Consider the following 21881-nt stretch of genomic DNA (forward strand, 5'->3'; position numbering starts at 1 on the left):
TACCTGAAGAATGAACATGGGTTGATAACATCCGAAGCGGGCGCGCAGCGGTGCTGTGTTTTGAGCAGGAAGACGAAGAGGAAAAACACCCAGCCGGAATCCGCGGCGCAGTGAGGATTTCCATGATAACAATGGCTGATCGATCATTTTTATTAGCAACAGACAAAGAGTTTAGAGACTGAGAGAACTATGAGATCCTGGCAGTCTGAGAGGCAGCTACTCAGAGATCCAAGCAGGGGAATAGCGGCGCTGCGTAGCTGCAGGGAGTCGATCACTACGGGGTGAGGCGGAGCCACTACTTTAGCAGTTAGAAGAAAGCAGCTTACAGCCACGGCTAACTCCGGGAGCCAAGGTAGAAAAGCCTTTTTCCCCATAGTCCAAAAGACTGCATTTGTGGCTGCATTTTTACTCCAAAATGCAGCCACAGTGTCCAAAAGAAAAAACATAAGTGCAATCATTTGCATATTGAGTCTACAGAGGCTGATAATCTCCCCACTCTGCTCCTGGATTACCGTTTAAACTTTTGAGTTTTATGTCAAATCCACATGAATTAAATGACAAACTAATTATCTCACTGCATCTTTGATTCATTTTGTCCAGCTGCAGACTGAGACTGTCCAATCAGAGTCAGGTATTGTGTAGTTGGTGCTTTTAATCAGTTTTCAGTTAACTAAATTCAAGTCTATGGAACACAAAATGTCACTAAAATCACTCTGTCCTAAAATCTTTCAGAAAATCATAAAAATGCACTGAATCGTAGAGAATTGTATCGCTCAACAAATATCATGATACATATCATATCGTGACCCGAATATCGCATTGAGAAATTATTGCATCGCTACACCCCTAATTCAGAGACCTTCAGCTTTTGCATATTCCATCAAATAAGTTTTTCACAAATAGACCTGCAAAATAGTACCTCATTTTGATTAGGTTAGTTGACATAAAAATAGTTTTTATAAACTGAATCTGAAAAATTTGGTATGCTTTTGTATTCTGAACCTTATTGCTACCAAACAGTTTCAAATCTTTTGAGGTGCATCTCCAGCAGCTTTAAAATTTTACAGCGGAGATCTTTGTTCATTCTTCTTAGCAAAACATCTCCAGGTCAGTCAGGTTGGATACAAAGGATGTGTGAACTAGACCTGTGGCAATAAATCAATAAACCAAAAATTAAATGTAATTAAAACAAGCTCAATAATTTCTATTTGCATGATCATCCAGTCTGGTGCTTTGGACCAACTAGATCGGTTTTGAAGGACAGTTTTGTTTGCAGAGAATTCATTATTCATTTGTTGTTTCTGTTTATTTTAGATATTTAAAATGTCTTCCAGTTGCAGTGTTAATATTTATTAGACTATAAAGTTTATTTATCTTTGAGAATATGTACTTGCATTATTATGCCATTACCATTATATTACTTGAAAATCGTCTCAAAACAACAATATTATCGTTTATCACAATAACTTCTGGGACAATGCATCGCCCAGCAAAATTTTGACAGGCCAAGTGTGAACATCACTATTCAAATGTTTCAAGTTTCACCATCAGATTTCATTGAGATTTAGGTGTGGACTCCAACACAAGTATGCTTAATTTGTCAAGACCATTGACATGCGCCTGCATGTTTCAGACGCATCTCTGCTCACAACAGCAGAGTTGCTTCCTCAGGTGTGTAGAGCTCAGATGGTCCATTTCAGGTGAGGCTAACCATAAGTTGGCATACCCAGCCTCTTCCTAAACTCCTGGTGTTCATCTTAACAGCAACTGGCAGTCATACGTGGCTTTTAGTAACATATGAGGGTTTCATAACCAGATGACTGCAGGGGGCTAAATGTTTTGACAGCCGTTTGCATTCCAACTAGGGCAGAAACGATTCCTCGAGTGATTTGAGTACCTCGAGTATTAAAATTCACCTGCCTCGAATGTTCGTTCAATTATATTTTATTATTTAGCGCACCATGTTCCGGCCGGGTTATTACTTGCGTTGCACAGTGCTCTCACTTCCGCCCGAGTTGTACATAAAAGCTAAGTGTTAGCAGCATAACGTCCAGCTTTCAAGTTTGGCCTGGGAGGATTTTATTGATTTGTGATTATGTCCGGGTTTTTGTCATTTTTCGGGGTACCAATAAGCATCCTTAAAATGACTGGCGTGATTTGGAGCTTTTCTCCTCCCGGAGGCAGCGGCCTGGTGGCCGGTTCAGAGCGAATGGCGGGGACGAGCGCTGAAAGTGTATTTATACAGGTGAGTGGATATTAACACTGTGGCCGGCTGCGCATTAGATGATTAACGCAAGTGTAGCTTTACGGACGAACCGAAAAATTTATTTCAATTCATCCCAGTCGCAACAAATGGATGGCGGAGCTCGTCGTGGCGGCACGTAGCTGGTAGATGAGTTTCTGTGTGCAACGAACTAAGAAGTCAAATCCCTAACATGACGCATTGTGTTTATGTCGCTAACATGAACACAAAAGCTATAAATGTCTGGGCAAGGTGAGAGTTCATCTGTTAGACTGACTGGAGACGACTACATAAAACACAAAGCTGGAGTGTCGACATTATTTTTATAAGTGTATTTGTGAGCCTGCCTCTTTATTAATGAATGGAATATAATTTCAGATTTTTGTATAACTTTTCTTCAGGTTAACTTAGAAAGTGAGCTGTTATTGTTACAGGTTAATTTTCTAAACTACAATAAAGTAATTGTTAGAGAAGCTCAAATGCGAAAAATTGGATTGATGTTGATATCTGATATTAACTCTGCTGTTATGTTAAATTTACCAATGTTTAATTTTCTTTTTATTTTAGCCGATTACTCGATTAATCGTAAGAATAATCGATGGATTATTCAACTACTAAAATATTCGTTTACAACAGCCCTAATTCCAACTACTCACTTTTCATGTCGTTGGACTTGAGAGTCTCGCTGATGTCCAGCATGGCCATACCTAAAAACACGTCTGCCTTCAAGGTCTGGTGGCTCCACACACGAAACACCAGTTTGCTGAATGGAGTCACGATCCTGTTGAGGCAAAATGTTTTAATAAATCCAGAAACAAAGCTTCTGCTTTTTAGAGACCCTCAGAGTCCTTGTATCATTTTTTTATTATAAAAATTTATTTTTATGGCATCCAGGATACTTGGTCTGCACAAATGTATCGATACTAGGCAAAACATATTGTAGGTGATTATTTAGCTGGATCATCTAAAACATCTGCATACATGTCCCTCTGGCCAAGAGTCAGACTATTCAAGGACATAGAGTGTCTATAATTAACACCATGACAGCCGTTTGACCAGCACCAGGAAAATACATTGGGAATATATGGCTCCAATTACCTCCCTTAATACATACATGCTTCTGTTGTCAAGGCTCTAAAAAAACTGTAGAAGAGCTCTTTATTAAATATAATGAAAAACTGAGGCCTGTTTGGCACCATGTATTGTTTAAAACTTAAGGCTAGACATGCAAAAAAAAAACCCCATTGTGACAGAGTTTGTCTATTTCTAATATAAAGAGCCCAACATTTTCAAAATCCTTTTAAAACAAAAAAAATAAAGTTCAATAGGAATTTATGTCAAGTATGTCTCACTGGATTGGACATATCATGGTTTTAAATCCTTTTCCCGCTTAAAAGTGGGAACTTCCATAAATTGGAACTGCGATGCATTGGTCTGAATTCCTCATCCTCACTCCAGTCCTTTTTATTCCTGTTCTGAGGTTTTTCTGAGAGAAACTCATTTTGGTGCCGTCCCTTTAAATGCAAACAGTGCATTTCCAGCCCCGCCCACCTCCAGGTCACAAAGCGTTTCACTCCACCCCTCTCAGCCATTTTTTGTAGTTTGTTAGTAGAGATGCGATTAAAGTTTTTTACCATAAAGATTTGTTCCCAAGAAGTTGTTTGCTATAGTTAAAGCTATGCTTTGTTTTTCATAACAAAGTTGTCATTACTCTCCTGCAAAGAAACATGTGAAAGGACTTTGCTCCAGCAGAGAAGAAAGCGGCACTAAAATTTCCATAAAACTCTGAGCTCATAGTTTTGTTTTAGAAACAAAAACCAAACCAAAGAAAATTGCTGTTTTTCAGTCAATCCTGGAAATACCTCAACAGTTTTCAAGAATTGCAGACTTGTTTTCAGAAACACCTGATTGGTAATAATTAAGCCTTCAAGGCGATTAATGCGTAAGGCATTACTTACGCATTACTCCTAAAGCTGCCTTACGCAGCTTTAGGAGGCACTGCCTCCTAAAGTTGAGTGAATCCAAAACATAATGCGCTAATTTTTGCCTGACTAGTCAGTGAAGTGAAGTCCTGGTAATATCTGTGAAACAATGTCACATGAGTCTTCAGTTATGCTGACTTACACAGTGAGCGGCTGTTTCCATTTGGGACTGTGAGTGTTGTTGCATTTCTCCGTTTTCTTGGATTGCCCGTCGACCGTCACTTCCACATAAGAACTGGGAGCAAACCAGTTCTTCTTGTTTTCTTTCAGTTTTGCTGATAGCACTGAAACAGATAGAGGAGGCATCATATAACAGAGTCACTAGCAGGAAATGGAAATAAAAAAGGATAAGGAACTAAAAGGAGAAGGTAAACATGACCAATACAAGAGTAAAAAACTGAAACATATGTAGTGGTATAATTTTTTATCTTAATCAATGCATTCGCCACTATTGTAGTGTGTTTGCATTATCTGTGGGGTTGTGCTGTGATGCAGGCGGTTTGTTATTCATATAGAGTGAAACAGATATGAGGTTTTGCAGTAAGGTTAAGTAAACAATACAAACTGTTTGGTTTAAAGCCTAAGTAAAGTCTAATTCAACTACACAGCTTTACATTCTTACTGGTTCCAGTAATAAGGATTTGTGGAAACTCTAATGCAATGCACTAGAGTTTCCACAAGATTAGATTATTGCAGGAATAAAACCTCACATTGAAAACATTCACTGATGAGGAAAAAACTCCTTTTCAGACAGAATTCCTTTTGACACCAGTGTTGCAATTATTAGTTGTTCCCACAAAACAAATATTATTAATTTCCCTAAATTAGTCCAAGTGTATAGGATATTTTAATTACTCTGCAAAAAATTCTATTTTGGTCTAGAGGTTAGTGTAAATGTCTTAGTACACTTGACATGTGAAAGCAAACTTACAAGTAACTTTTCAGCAACATGTAAGGTCTTGTTTTAAGTAAATACATTTTTAATGATTAAAAAAGCAATTGTTTTCAAGACATTTTTCTCATGCTGTAAGTGAAATAATCTGCCAGTGGATCTGGAACTTTTTCATCAATATTAAGGAATTATTGACAACCTCTTATAACTTGTTGAAGTTATACAAGTTAGTTTTGTTCCATTTCAAATGTATTAAGGTATTTGCACTAGAAACTAGGCAAAGTACTTGGTAAGATTTTCTGTTTTTACAGTGTAGTAATGCACCCTCAGTAAAAATGACACCGAGGACCTTTTAATTTCCTATTCAAAACAGGAGATATAAATGAGCATACTATTTAAGTAAACCAGACATGTGTTAGTCTTCATAAATCAGGAAATGGCTCATTTTAACCTGTGCATATCTACAATAAGAGCAGTAAAAAAAAACTAACAAAATGATGACCAAAGATCAACTTGCACAAGTTTGAAGGTTGCTGTATTCCAACAACTAAAATACAGACATGTAGAAGTACCTGGACATTACTCAGAATAATAACAATTACCGCTGACATTGTCTATACTAGCGGTTCTCAACGTGGGCGGTACCGCCCCCCAGGGGGCGTTCAGAGGATGGCAGGGGGCGCTGGCGGACATTTTTACAAAAGGGGGGCGCTGGGATGCCTTTGGGGTGCGTTTGGTCGAAGGTAAACTTTACACCTTAAATGCACAACAATACCAGTTTAGACTTTGAGCAACTTGGTAAAACTGTATTGTGTAACATTAAATCATGCTTGGCTGCAACTGTATCGATGGCAGCTCTTCTTCTCTTCAGTGTTTGTTAGCTTCTGTTAGCTTCTTGGCGCAGCTCTGTTCTCCTGCTACTGGTAGCTAAAATCACGATACCCTCACTGTGTATCCCTCTGAAAAATGAACCCATTTAAATAAAGAAATCCCTCCATGGGTGATACCACGATAGAGCGTTCATTTTATAGCGTTAACACGGTGCTGTAAGTGGTCCGGTATGAAACGGGGGTGATAGAACAACACAGCACTTTTAAATTTCAATAATCAGAATGCAGAAATTGTTTCCGTTGTTTTAAAAGGTTTATGTCAGTCTGCCTTTTCCCCATCGATACGCTTCCCGACCGCCCTGCACCTTAGGGGCTTAAAAAAAAAAAAGCTGCGCAAAACTCTGAAACACGAGAAGCGGGACATAAAACAGAGCAATGAACTAGATTTGAATTATGGCATAAAAACAGAATCCGACGCTGAACAGTGAAAAAAATCAACACATGATGTGAAACACATCATGTGTTGATTAGGCGGCACAGCAGGTGATGAGATTGCTGATGGTGAGCGTCAATAAACTAATAAAATAAATCTAGCAACAGGAAAGAAACTAAAGTGGACATAGCAATAAACCAAGAGGATAATACTAATCAAATAAAACTAAATGGAAATGAATGAAGAACAAAATGCAAGAATAAACTAAGAAACTAAAGTAAATACAGAGGAATAAACTGGTATGGCAAGACCTTTCGAGCAATAATTAATACAGAGGACTGTATGGCAAGAATAAACAGACACTATTTCCACATAAAGGGTAAAATAATATTGTTGAAGTGCCATGGGTTTGTTGAGACCACATCTAGTACTGAGAATAAATATCTTACAGACCATAACAGTAAATAACTCATCACTTATTTATGTTTTTAATTAGATTTGATATATTTATTTCTTCAATATTATTTTTCATGTCAGTGTTAATGTCATGAGGCTGATGACTCCATGACACTTTCAGTTTGACTCATTAGGATTTGATTAAGAACCAGATTTGTTCTTTGTAATTTCTGTCCAGTAAAACTAATCAATCTATAAATTAATAGACAGATCTATATAAAGATATAATCCATGTTTCTGTCTCAGAAACATGGAAGTTTTTCCACTGAAATTTCTGGTTTGCACAATAAATGCCATGTGGGTGACATTTTATGGATGATGCTCTGATGTCCCATTCTCCTGAAGGCAGCACAGAGCTGCACCACCAGAAACTGACAAACACTGAAGAGAAGAAGAGCTATGATTAATGTAGTTACAGTTCTATCCATGTTTTAATGTTGCAGAGCTCAGTCGTTTGCAAATAGTTCCAAGTTTAAACTGGCATGTTGAACATCTTTTATCTGGTCATTTTGTGGAATATTTAACTAGAAAATGGCACAAAATAAGAATATTTTTTTCCATTGCATTTTTTGTAGACACCTGTGAAAATAATTTCTATTCCATGACTTTTTTGTTCTCTGGGAAATTATTTTTGATGATAGATACAGAAACAAGCATAAAAATCAAAACATCTACAATAGTGATATTAATATTAATGATAAAATAATGGTCAGTGCAAAGTAGCCTGCAAATTCTTTGGTGGGGGGCGGTGAGGGACCTGGATAAAGGCTAGGGGGGCGCTGGCCCAAAAAAGGTTGAGAAACACTGATCTATACAGTGGAATTCAAAGTCCATTAACAAAAAGAAATAGACTCCATTTACTTTGGATGAAAGTTAGTGGGCGTTTCAGACTTATCTGTGAGGAACAGTCACACTGTAGTTTAATCACCTTGTGCTTCCTAAGACAAAAATCTGAAAACGGAAAGAGCTCATAGTTCAACCACCACTTTTTTTCCCCTTCCTGTACCTAATTCCACATAAAACCAAGTGTTAAAACTTGAGGTGTGCCGATCGATCGGTCATTGATCATAATTGGGCTGATTTTCGTGAAAAAGTGCATGATCGGTGATCGGCGATCATTGGCTCTTGTTGCCGATACCGATCACCTGCATCTCATTTCGCAGCCTGCCTGTGCAGCTGGTCTCCTCTTTCCTTCACACTACGCAAGCGCACAGCAACAAATCCTAAGCCATGTGTAACTATAACGCACTGAGTGAATAGAGAAGTTTGCGTGTTGCGGCGGAAAATTGTAGCACGTCAAAATGCATCAACACAACGAAGCTAATACGACATAAAAACAATGCCATACTTGACGGAGTTTGGCTACATTGAGGCTCACTGCAGTAAAAAAAGACATATGGAGGATCAGATAGCAGATAAAGCAGCGCACAGCTACAAACACTCACCCGGATTAGCATGACGGTCAGAAAGCTAAACAAATAAACCGCAAAATTATTTAAGTCTTCGAGCTGCGATGTAAGACGCTGGTTCTGCTCTCGCTGTTGAACCGCTGCTACGCGCTACAGGTAGTAATATTTCACAGACGGAGCGCCGCTTCTGCTCCACCTGGCAGTGACTCTCACACCGAACCTCTGTTTAAAGCTGCAGTATCCAACTTCAAAAAAATACATTTTACATACGTATTAAAACTTTCGCTGTCCTAACATGAGACAGGACATGTCTCATGTTAGGACAGCATGAGACATGCTGTCCTAACAGCATGTCCCTGTTCTGGGAGATCTCTAACGATCTCCTCCCTGTTCTGCATAATTACTCCGCTCAGTCAGAAACAGCCACTCAGAACTAGCAGTTATCAGCTAGCCGCCATGCTAACAGGAAGTTTTCATTCAGTAACTCTGGATTGTTTATTGTAATGGATCCTGTATTTGCCTTTGAATGTCAAGTTTTATACTTGAATTTTTTTGGCAATGTTGAGAGGTTTTATTTTGGCTCTTTGCATTATTTAGCCTCTTCAGAGTCTTTATATGTTATCAGTCTGTTAAAGATAGTATTACCGATAGCAGTACAATTTGCAGAATGCCTGTTTTGTTTAGTTTTCTTCTTGGAAAAAGTTATTAAAAACAAGTTTTTGTCTAAATTAAGGTGAATTCATGGTTCCTTTTTCCACATAATGTAACCGGTAGTGTTTATGATAAAAAAAATAAAAATAAATAATTATGTGATGGGTATCGGTTATCGGCCCTCATGGGTGATCGGTATTGGTAGGAAAAACCTGATCGGCACATCTCTAGTTAAAACTTACCAGTGATCTGTAGCTGTGCCTTTGATGGGTACCCATTGGAAGTGCTTGACTTGGTGACTCCACTGGCCATGACATAGGGCTGGGAAGAGGGCCTGAAGGGAAGAGAACACATCATTAAGAAGGTGGAAACCAAGCAGTTTCCTATAGCTTTGGGACAATTTATGCCTTCGCCAATTCAGATTTCACAACTAGCTTTATTAAATGTATACACTCCATTTCATGCTTATGCAGTTAATTGCTGTATATCAGATTAATTATTTTTCATTGTTATGAATTTTGATGCTCAAATTGTAAATTAATTAGAATTAATCAGATGTTACTAATTGAAAACTTTAGATTAATGAATTTCTACATATGCAACTTTGATCCCTTTTGGTCCAGTTGCCTCTTATGAGATTTGAAAAAAGAAAGCCCTCCAGTAAGCCTTTCGCAATAAGCAATAATCCATTAACTGCATGATAAATTAAAATGATCTCTATAATTTCCATGAATTATCTTTTTTCCTCGTTTCTCTCTCTCTTTCTACCAAAAACTGGATGATAAAAGTCTTCAGTCTGCTGCTTTGGTCTGAACTGAATCTTTTTTTTTTTCCTTCCTATGGACAATTTTGTTTACAGAGTCTTGATTTATTTGTCGTTTCTGTTCATTTTGGAAATTTCATTTGTCTTCCAGTTCCAGTGTTAATGTTCATTAGAATTTAAAGTTTATGAGTCTTGGAGGATATGTTTCATTACCTTTATATTACTTGAAAACGGTCTCAAACACCAATATTATCATTAATTCGTATATCTTCTGGAACAACTTATCGTCCAGTAAATGTTGGTGTCATGACAGGCCTCATCTCAAATTCAGGAAATGGAAACATTAAAAATACATTGTCATTCCTGTTCCTGATGTTAAAATTACAGACTGGATGATTGTAGACACACATTTGATTATTATATCCTCCCCCCCAGAATCTCTAACATTAACAGAAAGTAGAAATCCAAAACACAGAGGCATATTTAAACACAAATGACTAGACGAGTTACCAGTCAGGCCTTCAGGTGAATGGAGTGGAAGTTTCTCCGCTGCGGTAGATAAGAGGACAAAGGCCAACATACACCATCTTTATGCTTTACGCATTAAACTCAAACAAATCTGAGTCTAAGAGTGAATTAGACATCTATAAATAATATTCTTTCACAGTTCAGACCAACACTGAGGTGGAATTAGCAGTATCCAGACAGATACTCATTTCTCCTTATCCTTGAGGTCTGACATGCAGATTCTAGCTTTAAAGCACAAGTCCGAAACGTTCTGCGTTTTACTAAAATAAAAAAAATAAAAAAAGATAATCAAATTCATGCAGGTGGTTGATGCAGATATAGACTAGGACTGTTTAGACAGCTTTAATCAAACTCTAGTTTGTTTGCCTAGAAAGTCCGGTTCATTTGGGGAGATGTAAATGAACAATTGAACTCTGATGCAGATCAAAAAAGCAAACTCTGGTCCACCTACAAACCTAGATCTAGATCTGACTGAGGTGAACTCTGGTGTGGTTCGAATGCATATGTGATGCCAAGCGGACAGGAGTCTGCTCCAAAACCAGGAAGCAAATTGTAACGCAGGGCATTCATGTGAATCCCATATCATAGCAACAAAAAGCACAACAAATCCCAAGGAATCAGGACACACGTGCACAGGAACCAGATCCTGCATTCTCTCCTTGAATCCGTTTTATTACCTTGGAGTGGCTCTAAATAATGCATGGTCCCCGCTCCAGCTCGTCAGGAATGCACACCGGAGAAACCGAGCAGCTCCTAGCTAAACTTTCACTCCAACCATAGCTTTGATCTTGGTCAATAATTCATTGCAACAGCTGACATTGAAGCTCCAGAAGAAGGCTAGTTTTGCTCTGCCTGGGTGTTTGCTGACTTTTAAACTTCAGGATGTCTACGTAGCCAACACTGAAGTGTGGACATGTTTGAAACTCTCCACTGTGACAGCAGAGACTCCACAAACCAACTCAAATCACAGATCGGTGACCACATCCAAACCACATCCACACGTTTGTACTGCGTCAATTTCTCAAAAGCTTCAAGCACTTTTAATTTATTTCGTGACAATCAGCCTGTATTTAGAGTAACTAGAACTCCATCATGTGTGTCATTTGAATTGTATCAGATCAGTATTGGTCCATAGTAAGCCTCAAGATATTTGTATCGATATCAGAAGTGAAAAAAGTGGATCGGTGCATCCATACCAGAAATGCAATCTGAAAGCCAAAGAAAGCTTCTTTACTTGATCTGCAGCTAATGGAAAGCAGACCTTCCGACTCAGACTGTTTTACACAGTGACCACCAAGAGCTTCCTCACAGCCTCTCTGTCTGGTTTGGAAACAGCAGGGTGGAGGACAAACGGCATCAAACAGCATGGTGAGTGGGAACTGCTGAGAGAATCTCTGGTACCATGCTGCCGTCTCTGCAGGACTTGTGCGCTCACAGCTACATTTAGACAGAGCACACAGCTACAGAAAAGACTCCATTCATCCACACTTCTGCCTGCTCACACCAACTCACTCTGGGAAAAGATTCAAAGGGATAAAAAAAACAATCAATGCGACTGTTTAACAGCCTTTTGCGCACAGAAATGAGACTATAATGAAACAAAAAATATACATATAAAATATTTTCTTTAAGCATCCTATCCTACTTCTCAATTAGGACATGTACTTAGTTAATCTTATAAATCCAAATGTTTTATGAAATTCTTAGGTGTTTGTTAGATAGCAAACAGGTCGGGGAGAAAGCTGTAACATTTAAAAAAAACAGGCTATGATATAAAATAATTTTCCAAGCTTTAAACATTTCACATAGCACCATCTGAAAATAGAGTATGGTAGAACTACTGCCCACCTAAGCTAACAGGGCTGGCAAGGAGAGCATTAATCAGAGATGCCAACAAAGGGCTCTTGGTAGTAACAGGCAATAAAAGTATATTAATATTTTATGGACTAACGGAAAATGACGATATCAATGATAAAGGCTGACTTTCGAAATAAATATGCAGGAGGTGATGGAGAAAAGATTGCAACCTGTGAACTTGGGGATTTTCTGCTTGTACTAGAACAAATTTGAACACCTAAATGGGTTTCAACACATTGTTGGTTGATAAAGTTGAATTTCACCACCAATTCACAATGTCCCACAATGCCAAAGAGAAGTTTGTTCAGTTTCTGTCAACTTTCGAAAATTAAAAAAAAAAAAACTATCAATAATGATTCATTCAATTTTGGAAGAGTGGCCATTAGAAAGTCATTGTCAAAAAGAGTGTGACAATATAGTTCAATGGCACCGATACTGCCTTGTATTTTGCTGGAGAACGTAATTAGCCAGCTCAACTCATTAAGTGACGCAGTAGCAGGTGTGGTCGACACTTACCTTGTATTTCCTTGTACATTTCTGACAGATGGGTTTTACAAAGTTAATGGGTTTACTTTATTCGTTCTCATTTGTAAAAGTTAAAGAATATCCAACTACACAAAGGTTTCAAATCACGAAGGGGACACTTTTCTCTACTTGCTCGAGCCTCCACTAGCCTTTTCTGGCACCCTAGCCTAATAAACATGACAAACATTACATAACTTGCTCGAACTGGTAATGTGCTAACAAATGTAGCCAACCACCGGGAACAGTAAGTCCCGCTCGGAGAGTGAAACAGTGAGCTATCACGGTGAGCAGCTGTATTTTTTTGGGCTGGTGTAGTTGCTGTGTACGTGTTGAACGTCAGCAAGTCTTCAGGTTTGACAACCTGATGCCGTATCAGCCTGAGAGCCTGCTGGCCTGTATCATGGCAGAATGAAACCCCAAACTACCTTACCGAGACAAACAAGTATTTGATTTAGTCTTACCGAGAACCAAATGGAGGTTTGAAGGACGTTTTTGGCGGCACTGGAACGTCCTCCCAGCCCTGGTCCGACTGGATGTTTGGGTTTCTGTCGGGGTGTTTCACTCAGAGGAAGAAGAAACTTCCACCATCTTCGTGAGCTTTCGTCACGTGATCGAAACAAGGTGGGGCGCATGTTAGTCACCCCCCTTCGCTCTTTGATTGGATCAGATAACAGACTGATTGGACCAATGAGCGATCAGTAAAAATACTGATGCATTTACGGCTCTATTTCACACCTGTTAACAAACAATTCAATGTGCGCCGGAGAAGTATTTTTATTTGCCAAGTATTTTCTTTATTTACAGAATTAAGTTGTCATAAAAGCATACGTCCTAAATAGGATTGAATTTGTCTATTGTTTTTAAGGAAAACATGTTTAATGTTTTATGTTAAAATTAAGTTATTTTGATTTAGTCAGCAGTCATATTTTTTGGGATTTATTGGTGCAAATGGGAATCATAACGGCAAATAACTTGATATAGCCTACAATGTACTGTAAGAACAAGCTTTCAAAAAATTTTATGATAATTTATATTCAGAAATATGTATGTCTGATTTGTAATTCTGAATTACAAAAAACACTGTTTTTAGGAACAAATGTTTAGGTATAAAAATTGTGGGTGACAGGACGAATTGGCTTGTAGTCAACTATGGCCAGGAAAAATAATTTCAAATAGTCAACATAGGTAAATCTGATGGAGTAACCATTAACGATCGTTTCGTTCAAAGGTACGAAATGGTGAAAGGGATAAACTATCAGAAGACTCTCGTTGTTTTGCATACAAATTGCTCAAATATTTTAGTGGAGCCTAAATTCTTAATTATACAACAGATAAAAAATACACACTGAACAACGTTAAGGAATAAGACTTGCAATAAGACATCCAACTTAACCAGCAGATGGCGCTGTTTTGCTGGACATGAGGCAACAAGACACCACAATAGTTCTCTTGAATGTCTCTCCGGTACGTGTTCTATAGTTAAAATGGGTTGTTTTACATATTTATCACCTAAAATAAATTAGCATCCGATGTTAAGACTACCGAGGTTTTAAACAATAATTTTAAATCGCTGTTTCTTTTATTTTGAAAGTACCGGCAGCACGTGATGTCGGCTGACTTGACAGCTGCAGCTCAGTCCACAGACTGACCAAGCCCAGCATGAGTGGGCTTGGTCAGAGTTGTTAGACAGAGGGAATGAGACGCTTTCCAGCTGGGGTCATGCGAGCACTGGAGGAAACTAAAGTTTGACATCTCACTCACAAAAGGGTAAGTCCCGAATCTAAGCTTTAGACAGGTTTTACGGAATTACTTCTGTTGTATGACTGAATGAGACAGGTGAAAAGACAGTAGTGTTATTTAAAAAATGCACAGCTCAAGGTGGAATACTTGTCTTTTTTATATTAAACAGAAAACGCTGGCAATGCATTTAAAAACAAAAATATAATATTGTGGCAAATGCAGCATTATGTAGCAACTAAATCATTTAATATCAATGAAAAAGATAATACGATGCACATTTTAAGTTCCTATTTGAAATCTAATAGCAGTAGATGCAGTCACGTTGTCAGTTATTGTAACTGTTTCTCTTGTCATAAAGGATATGAAGGCTGATGCAAGTGCTTTTGTCTGCTTTTACTGTTGCTTAAGTATCAGATGGTGAGAATAGAATAAGTCTGTTGTTATGATGTCCATTAATGTGAAGCAGTGCAGATGAAGGGTGAGTCCTCAGTCAGCACCAGCGAGCTCAGAGTAATCCTGACGTGACATTTGACAACAAGGATGGCAGTGATTTAGTAGAGCTTAATAGTGTTTCCTCTCGTTACTCAGATAAAGCAATCTACCTCTGCAACAGCAGCTCTTTAAGCAGGGCTCCAATTCAGTTCAGTTCAAAAATACTTTACTAACCCCAAAGGAAAATGCTGCTGTAACTCATATCATCCAAGATATTTGTTGTGTATGGATTCCACATAGCAGTCTGTGTTACAGCAGCAAGAACTGGATACAAGTTTGTTACATCACTTCGTCTTTGCAGAGGTAATTCATCTCTTTTGAAGGATGTTCAAGCATGCACTGCCTGATTAAAGTCATAGAAGAGAATCTCTTTTCAAAGGTGATGATTAATCTGAGTGAAATTCATGAACTAGTGCATGGACTTTTTCAATTACAATTTTCAGGCAGAGAGCAGAATTTATTATTCCTTAACATCCTGGTTCTTGCTGGGGTTCTATTATGTTTTTCACAAGGATGGTTTGGATATTATTGTCAAGTCTCTTAACTGGAAACAGAAGAGCTCAAACCCCTTTGGTTTTAAAGACTTTTCACTGGTTCCTGGTCATTTTAAATGTCATTTTAAATTTAATGTTAAGGGCAAAAAGGAAATAAATCTGTATGTATCTGCTTTGCCTTTTTTAGATAGATTAAAGACATAGTATGGGGGAATTTTTTTTTGCCATAATCCAACAGCACACATTTTCAGTCTGAAAACAGGATTTTATGTCTTTTGAAATGACATGAAACCAACACAAAAAAGATTGGTTACGAATTTCCCCTGTGGCAATTCACAAAATATAAAGTTTGTCAAAAGTTCACAGGAGGGAAAAGAGAAGGTCATCAGCTTTGTATTGATTTAGGTTGATGACATCACGAGAGGCCTAGGAATTGAACTGCTCTGCTAGCATGAGTGAAGTGTAGAGATGCATCAATCAGTTCACCAGACTGGCCAAATCAGAGGTTTCTAGGTCAAATAATAAAAATATGATTGTTTTTCATGTATACTAAATGCATCAAAACTATAAACTTCCTTCATTTTTTGTCTGTAAACACACCATTCAAACAGAGATGCTTTGGCTGCATTTTTTATGTTTATTTATAAAAGAATTTGGGGCTTATATGGCATGTTCTATGATCCAAAAATAGGGAGAATCATGTAATTCTTTTATGTTCTGTTGGACTCAAAACGACTTCTTGTATCAAAGAACCTTCACCATATGTTTTTTCTCTCTCTTGAATGAAAAAACCATGAGTCGGTCACAATCTAAGTCGGTCAGACCTCAAAAACAAACCCCCCCCCCAAAAAAACGGATGTTACCATTGACACAAGCAAAACCTGAAAGCAACATTTCTAGTTATGCTGACAAATTTCAACACAGAACCTGAAGCATTCGAGTTGCAAAGGGAGTTAACTTTGTTCATTTGAGCCAGAGTTTGACTGTAATGGCACCCAAGTCATGACTGATGTTGCCATGGATGGCGAAGCTGATGCAGTTATTGACAGGAATGATGCTGATGCTCCACTACAGATGGATGTTTGGTTGATAAATGATAATAAACACATCTATCAGACCATATGTTTTTTGTTTTTTTTTAGGGTTTTTTGGCCTTGAAATGATCGCAGAGGATCTTTTTAGTTAATCTGGCCCTTTCCATCTACCGTAATCTTCAGTCTTCGTCACAAATAGCTTCTAGGTTTCCCTCAAATCCATGTGTTCCCACATACAAACAGTTCCCACTCACTGTTAAAGAAAGAATTTGATTGAAAATCTAAATTAAAACCATGTATCATTTTTCTTCCTCTACACAATCATGGACAGGTTGGTCTTTCAAAGAAAGCCACAAGGAAATACTTTCTCGTATGTGCTCTATGTGTACATAACACAATTGTTGTATTATACCAACAATTATGCAAAATTGCATAATCCGGCTCACTTCCTCAACGCAAGTAGCAGCGCTAATTGACTTCTACCTGTTAAGAAACAAGAGCGACAGTGTAAAACCAAATCCTAAAAACCAAATAAATTTTTTACATTTATTTATTTAAAATAACAGAATCCAATAATTCTGACTAAAATCATATAAATAATCCAGACAGTGTATGGGAAATGCATATTTGTTCCTCTATATATAGTAAATGTGCAGTCTAATACATTTGAACTTTGACCATTTTTTTGAGGGAAAACTAATTAAAAACCTTTGTTTACAAATGGTTGTGTATTAAAACTGAAATGTATTATTAATATTACTAATTTTAAAGTGCCCAGCAAGTGTTACAATAGTTTAAGAGATATGTTTTAATTTTTAAAATCGCAGCAACATATTTTTGTCTCTCTTTGGCTTGTATGACTGCAGTTTTTATAACTCATATTTCAATCATGAAACTAGAACAACTACACTTGAAGGAAAAATGGGGTAAAATGCTCTCTTCTGTGTGATGATCATTTTTGCACCATTATCATTATTTGTGAATGAGGCAGTGAGGCTGCACTGATTGTGTAAATTGGACAGAGAAATGCAGCAGTTGCTACACGTGGCTCAGTGATATTGGATGACGGCTCCTCTCCGCTCGTGTTACTCATTATTGTGACAGACGAAAGGTTGAAGTCATTTGATGCGTGTCTACAATACGTGTTTTTGTAGGCAGGATGTAATTGTTGTGATTGGTAAAAGGGGAAAACCTGTATGAAGGGAGATGAATCGACAAAACTAAGAAAGTTTAAGTTAACTTCCTTAAGTTAACCAAAAAAATCAAAAGTAACACAATAATGCTTTGCAGGCCGCTTAAAAGCTAAAATTTGATAAAAACTCAATGTGGAGCAGGCAAGATAAAATGGACAAACAATTGAAGTATATTTGGAATATATTGCACTGTGCTACATGTGCAAACATCTGATTAAAAATCTTCTCATGTACATTTATTGATTCAGGAGAATTACTCCAACAGTCACTGCTTTTATTATTTACCAACTTGCCTGAAAAACCATTGTCAAATGAACCCTGTGTGTGTGTGTGTGTGTGTGTGTGTGTGTGTGTGTGTGTGTGTGTGTGTGTGTGTGTGTGTGTGTGTGTGTGTGTGTGTGTGTGTGTGTGTGTGTGTGTGTGTGTGTGTGTGTGTGTGTTTTATCTCAGATCTCCACGGTGGCTTCACCTTCCCTGTTTGACAGCTTTTTCAATGTTCCTTTGTGTGTATGTAACAATGGCTTATTTTTAACTGGCTAGATTCTTTAGAAGTGGAGAGCTGAGAAGTGGCAGGAAGTGGTCTTCTCAACCTTCGTCCTTCCTCTGCCTTTCCTCACATAAGGAGATTGTGTGTGTTGATATTCTGAAATTGATAAAATGGAAATAAAATATGTAATAGTAGTGCTCTACAGAATGCATATAGCCAAAAACTATAGCACACATGCATTGCATCTTTCCATCTTCACAAAGACGTTGCGTTGACTTCCATTCATATTTTATTCATTTCTGTAAGATAACCCCGAACCTTAAACTTACCTTCACCATTACTGAGACATGTCTGACCAGAAATCTAACATAAACTCAATTCACACCTTAGTCCTACCTGCTAACCCAAAAAACAGCTCTTCTTTTAATAGAGTTCAGACTGTGGGCCCCATGGGAAGTAGTGGGTCCTCACAATGTACACTGCTCAAAAAAATAAAGGGAACACTTAAACACTTAAGTGAAAACCTAAGTGTTCCCTTTATTTTTTTGAGCAGTATATTTTAATATTTGTGAGAAAAATTAGCCTTACTGGGTGAAAAATGCTAAAACACATGCATACAAGGTCAAGGAGATCCTGGCAGAAATCAGAAAAATTAATTCATTTCAGGAAAATTGTAAGTTTATAGTTTCACTTGGCAAATGAGAGAAAATCACTTATTTTACAGGTTTGTATAAACACAGTGACCCCAGTTTCAAACTCATGCTTATTAGCCAAAAAACCCCAAACTCGATCAACTTATAATTGTGCCAGATTGATTTTCTGATCATCTGGAAAAACTAATTTTATTAATCGCTACTGGCAACAACTAATGGACAAACAGTTGTGTACAGATGTGTGTTTCATGTTCGGGCGCCTTGCAATGTGACATCAGCTTCCTTTATAAAGGAGGGAAGTGAGACAAAACCTCGGCTGCACAGCATTACTTATCTGATTTATTAACAATAAATGTGTCTGCTTTACCCGCTCCAGTAGCAAAGATAATAAAAATGATCTGGAAACTGGATGCATGTAAATGTGTGACAGTGTCTGGTCTGTTCCATGTGTTTCGATAAAGTTTAAGACCAAAACCTCATACAGAGGTTTAGTTTTAAACTAATTTCAGCCAACAAAGAAGTTTGTTTGACAGGAAATTAAAACAGGTATTTATCAAAAGATGATAAAAGTAATATGAAATCAGTCTTAATTTAGAAATAATTTATTTTGTTTTTATTCAGACTTAGTTGTGTATGTAAAATTATTTATACCCATAATTTGGGCTGTAGTGATACAATAATCTCACGATACGATACACGATATTCTGCTCATGATACGTTATATATTGCGATATTCAGCAAACGATACAATTCAATACACATTTGCGATTTTCTGAAAGATTTTAGAGCAACAGTGTGATTTTGGTCACATTTGGTGACTGTTATAAAGCTGGATTGAATTAATTTAACTGAAAACTGATTAAAAGCACCAACTACACAATACCTGGCTCTGGTTGGACATGGACACAGACTTAAAGTCGACAGCTGGACAAAATGAATCAAAGAAGTGGTGAGAAAACATGTTTCTTTTAATTGTACAAACTGTAGCTTACATGCATTTGTAAAGTAAATAAAGTGCACCAAGTACCCTGCTCTGAATAGTTTGATGCCTTTTTAACCTTGACACTTAACATCTGAAGGAATCACTCTAAGCCTGATGACCTAATCACTCTCCTAGTGAAGCAAGCAGTGAGTGAGCAAGGTGACAGTTGGATGTTATGATTCTTGCGGATGAATATCAATTAATTTTTTTCTTGGAAAGAAAATATTGATATATATCACAAAATCGATATTATTAGACAGCCCTACCCATAGTGATAGTACAGTATTTGCTTGCCAAAAAGCTCTTTGCATGTTTACGTTGATTTATCTTTTGTAATGATTCCTAAATGTTGGGGAGGTTGGAAAGCCTCCTTGTAATCACTCTGATCTGTCGCTTCCTCTTTTGTTTGCCTTTTAGTTTCAAGTTGGGAATCTAGCTGGGCCAGTTCAAAAGTTTAATATTTAAGATGCACCAATTTGAAAATTTAGGCTGATATCGGTATCTGGGGAAAAAAGTTGTTTTTTAATATCGGCCCTGTTTTATTTTTCAAACCTAAACTGATATGACTAATATCATCTGATACCGATGTTACTAACAATATATTGTCAGTATAATTGTATCCCCAATTAATATTAATAGCAGGGTACACCCTGGACAGGTTGCCAGTCTGTCACAGGGCAACACAGAGACAGACAGGACACACCTCACACCTATGGAGAATTTAGAGAAACCAATTAACCTAACAGTCATGTTTTTAGACTGTGGGAGGAAGCCAGAGTACCCACATGCAAACTTTGTGCAGAAAGACCCTAGGCTGGGAATCAAACCCAGGATCGTCTTGCTGCAAGGCAACAGTGCTACCTACTGCACCACTGTGCAGTCCAGACATTTAGTTTGTTTTCCTAAAAGAAGAGTGAAATGAATTAGCATGAGTACTTATGCATGAGTACACTGGGAAAAACACTCCCCCTTTCAATTCTTGGTGGAACAAGACAAAAATATTTAGTCTATTTTAATTAAAATAGGAGACTAATGCCAAATCTTTTTGTTAAAAAATTATGACTGTCAGAAATCAGTTGTGTTTTTGTACATTTAAGGTTGTGATCAGGTCATTTTTATTTTGCTATGATGCATAAAATAATAGACTTGGAAGAGGCTGAGCTCTCTCTTTCCCAGGACTTCAAGTCTCAGAGGGAAGCATCTGCAGGCAATTTTACTGCAGGGCACCAGGGACAGCAAAGTTAATTCTGGAATGGCAACATAACAATGTTTGGGTTTCTCGTCACCCCAACCAGTGACCCTTTAGTTTATTAGATGTAGACATGTGAAAACACGTCTCTATAAACCAGATAAAATACAGTCAATATGTTTTGTTAAGTTGTTTCATGAGTTGCTAAACTAGTGGGTATCCAGAGTATCCAGTGGACAACTGTAATACTTTTATCCATCTACTTACTTTCTTCCCTCCAATGATCATTGGAGGAGACACATAGGAAAAACGCACGCACACACACACACGCACACACAAGTTTGTATTTCTGCCCATATTAGGACTTTGTGTTGACTTCCATTCATTTCAGTAGTTGTATTTATACTGTCTGGGTTTTTGGGTTTGGTTTTGCTTTTGCATCTTATTTATCATTATTCTATAGTTACCTTAGGTTCTGTTATTCTTGTATGCCTGAGTCTATGTCTAGCTTTCTTTAGTGATTATAGTTAGATTATTTTTATTTAATCCTTCTAGTTATTCCTCCCTGTAGTGTTTCTAGTAATGATTATTTCTTAGTTATTTCATCACCTTGGGTTCAGTTATTCTTACATGTCTGAGTTTAAGAGTATGCCTTTCTTTAGTAGTTCCAGTTAAGTTATTAAGTCCTTCTAGCTTCCCCCTGTAGTGTTTCTAGCTTTTCTTATCTGGTTACTTTAGGTTGACTTCTGTTATATCTGCATCCAGGCCCATCTTCCTTTAGTAATTCTAGTTAGGTTATTTCTTAAGTCCTTCTAGCTCCCCCCTGTAGTATTTCTAGTTTTCTTATTTTGTTACTTCACGTTTAGTTAGTCTTTTTGTCTGAATCTATGTCTATCTTTCTTTAGTGATTCTAGTTATGTTATTTCTTTGTTTAGATCAGTGTTTCTCAACATTTTTTGGCCCAGCGGCCCCCCAGCCTTTATCCAGGTCCCTCACCGCCCCCCACCAAAGAATTTGCAGGCTACTTTGCACTGACCATTATTTTATCA

The 21881-nt window shown here is 37.6% G+C and overlaps 2 protein-coding genes across 3 annotated transcripts in view; one reads left to right on the forward strand and one right to left on the reverse strand.

Moving 5' to 3' along the window:
* The window catches only part of itchb (itchy E3 ubiquitin protein ligase b), a 45258-nt gene extending 32063 nt beyond the window's left edge, over positions 1-13195 (reverse strand). For both annotated transcript variants that reach the window (XM_081608580.1, XM_081608579.1), the window contains exons 1-4: positions 13030-13195; positions 9138-9229; positions 4367-4508; positions 2899-3023 (exon numbers count right to left, since the gene is read on the reverse strand). In XM_081608580.1, coding sequence (XP_081464706.1) covers positions 2899-3023; positions 4367-4508; positions 9138-9207 — 337 coding nt within the window. In that variant the 5' untranslated portion in view covers positions 9208-9229; positions 13030-13195. The remainder of the gene's footprint in view (positions 1-2898; positions 3024-4366; positions 4509-9137; positions 9230-13029) is intronic.
* Positions 13196-14182: 987 nt separating this feature from the next.
* calcrl2 (calcitonin receptor-like 2) overlaps positions 14183-21881 on the forward strand; it is an 85240-nt gene continuing 77541 nt past the window's right edge. Inside the window, exon 1 of the mRNA XM_008412736.3 lies at positions 14183-14335. The gene's annotated coding sequence lies outside the window, so the exon portion shown is untranslated. The remainder of the gene's footprint in view (positions 14336-21881) is intronic.

Source organism: Poecilia reticulata, chromosome 7, assembly GCF_904066995.2.
Source record: "Poecilia reticulata chromosome 7, P_reticulata-male-v2, whole genome shotgun sequence".
Lineage (NCBI taxonomy): Eukaryota > Metazoa > Chordata > Actinopteri > Cyprinodontiformes > Poeciliidae > Poecilia > Poecilia reticulata.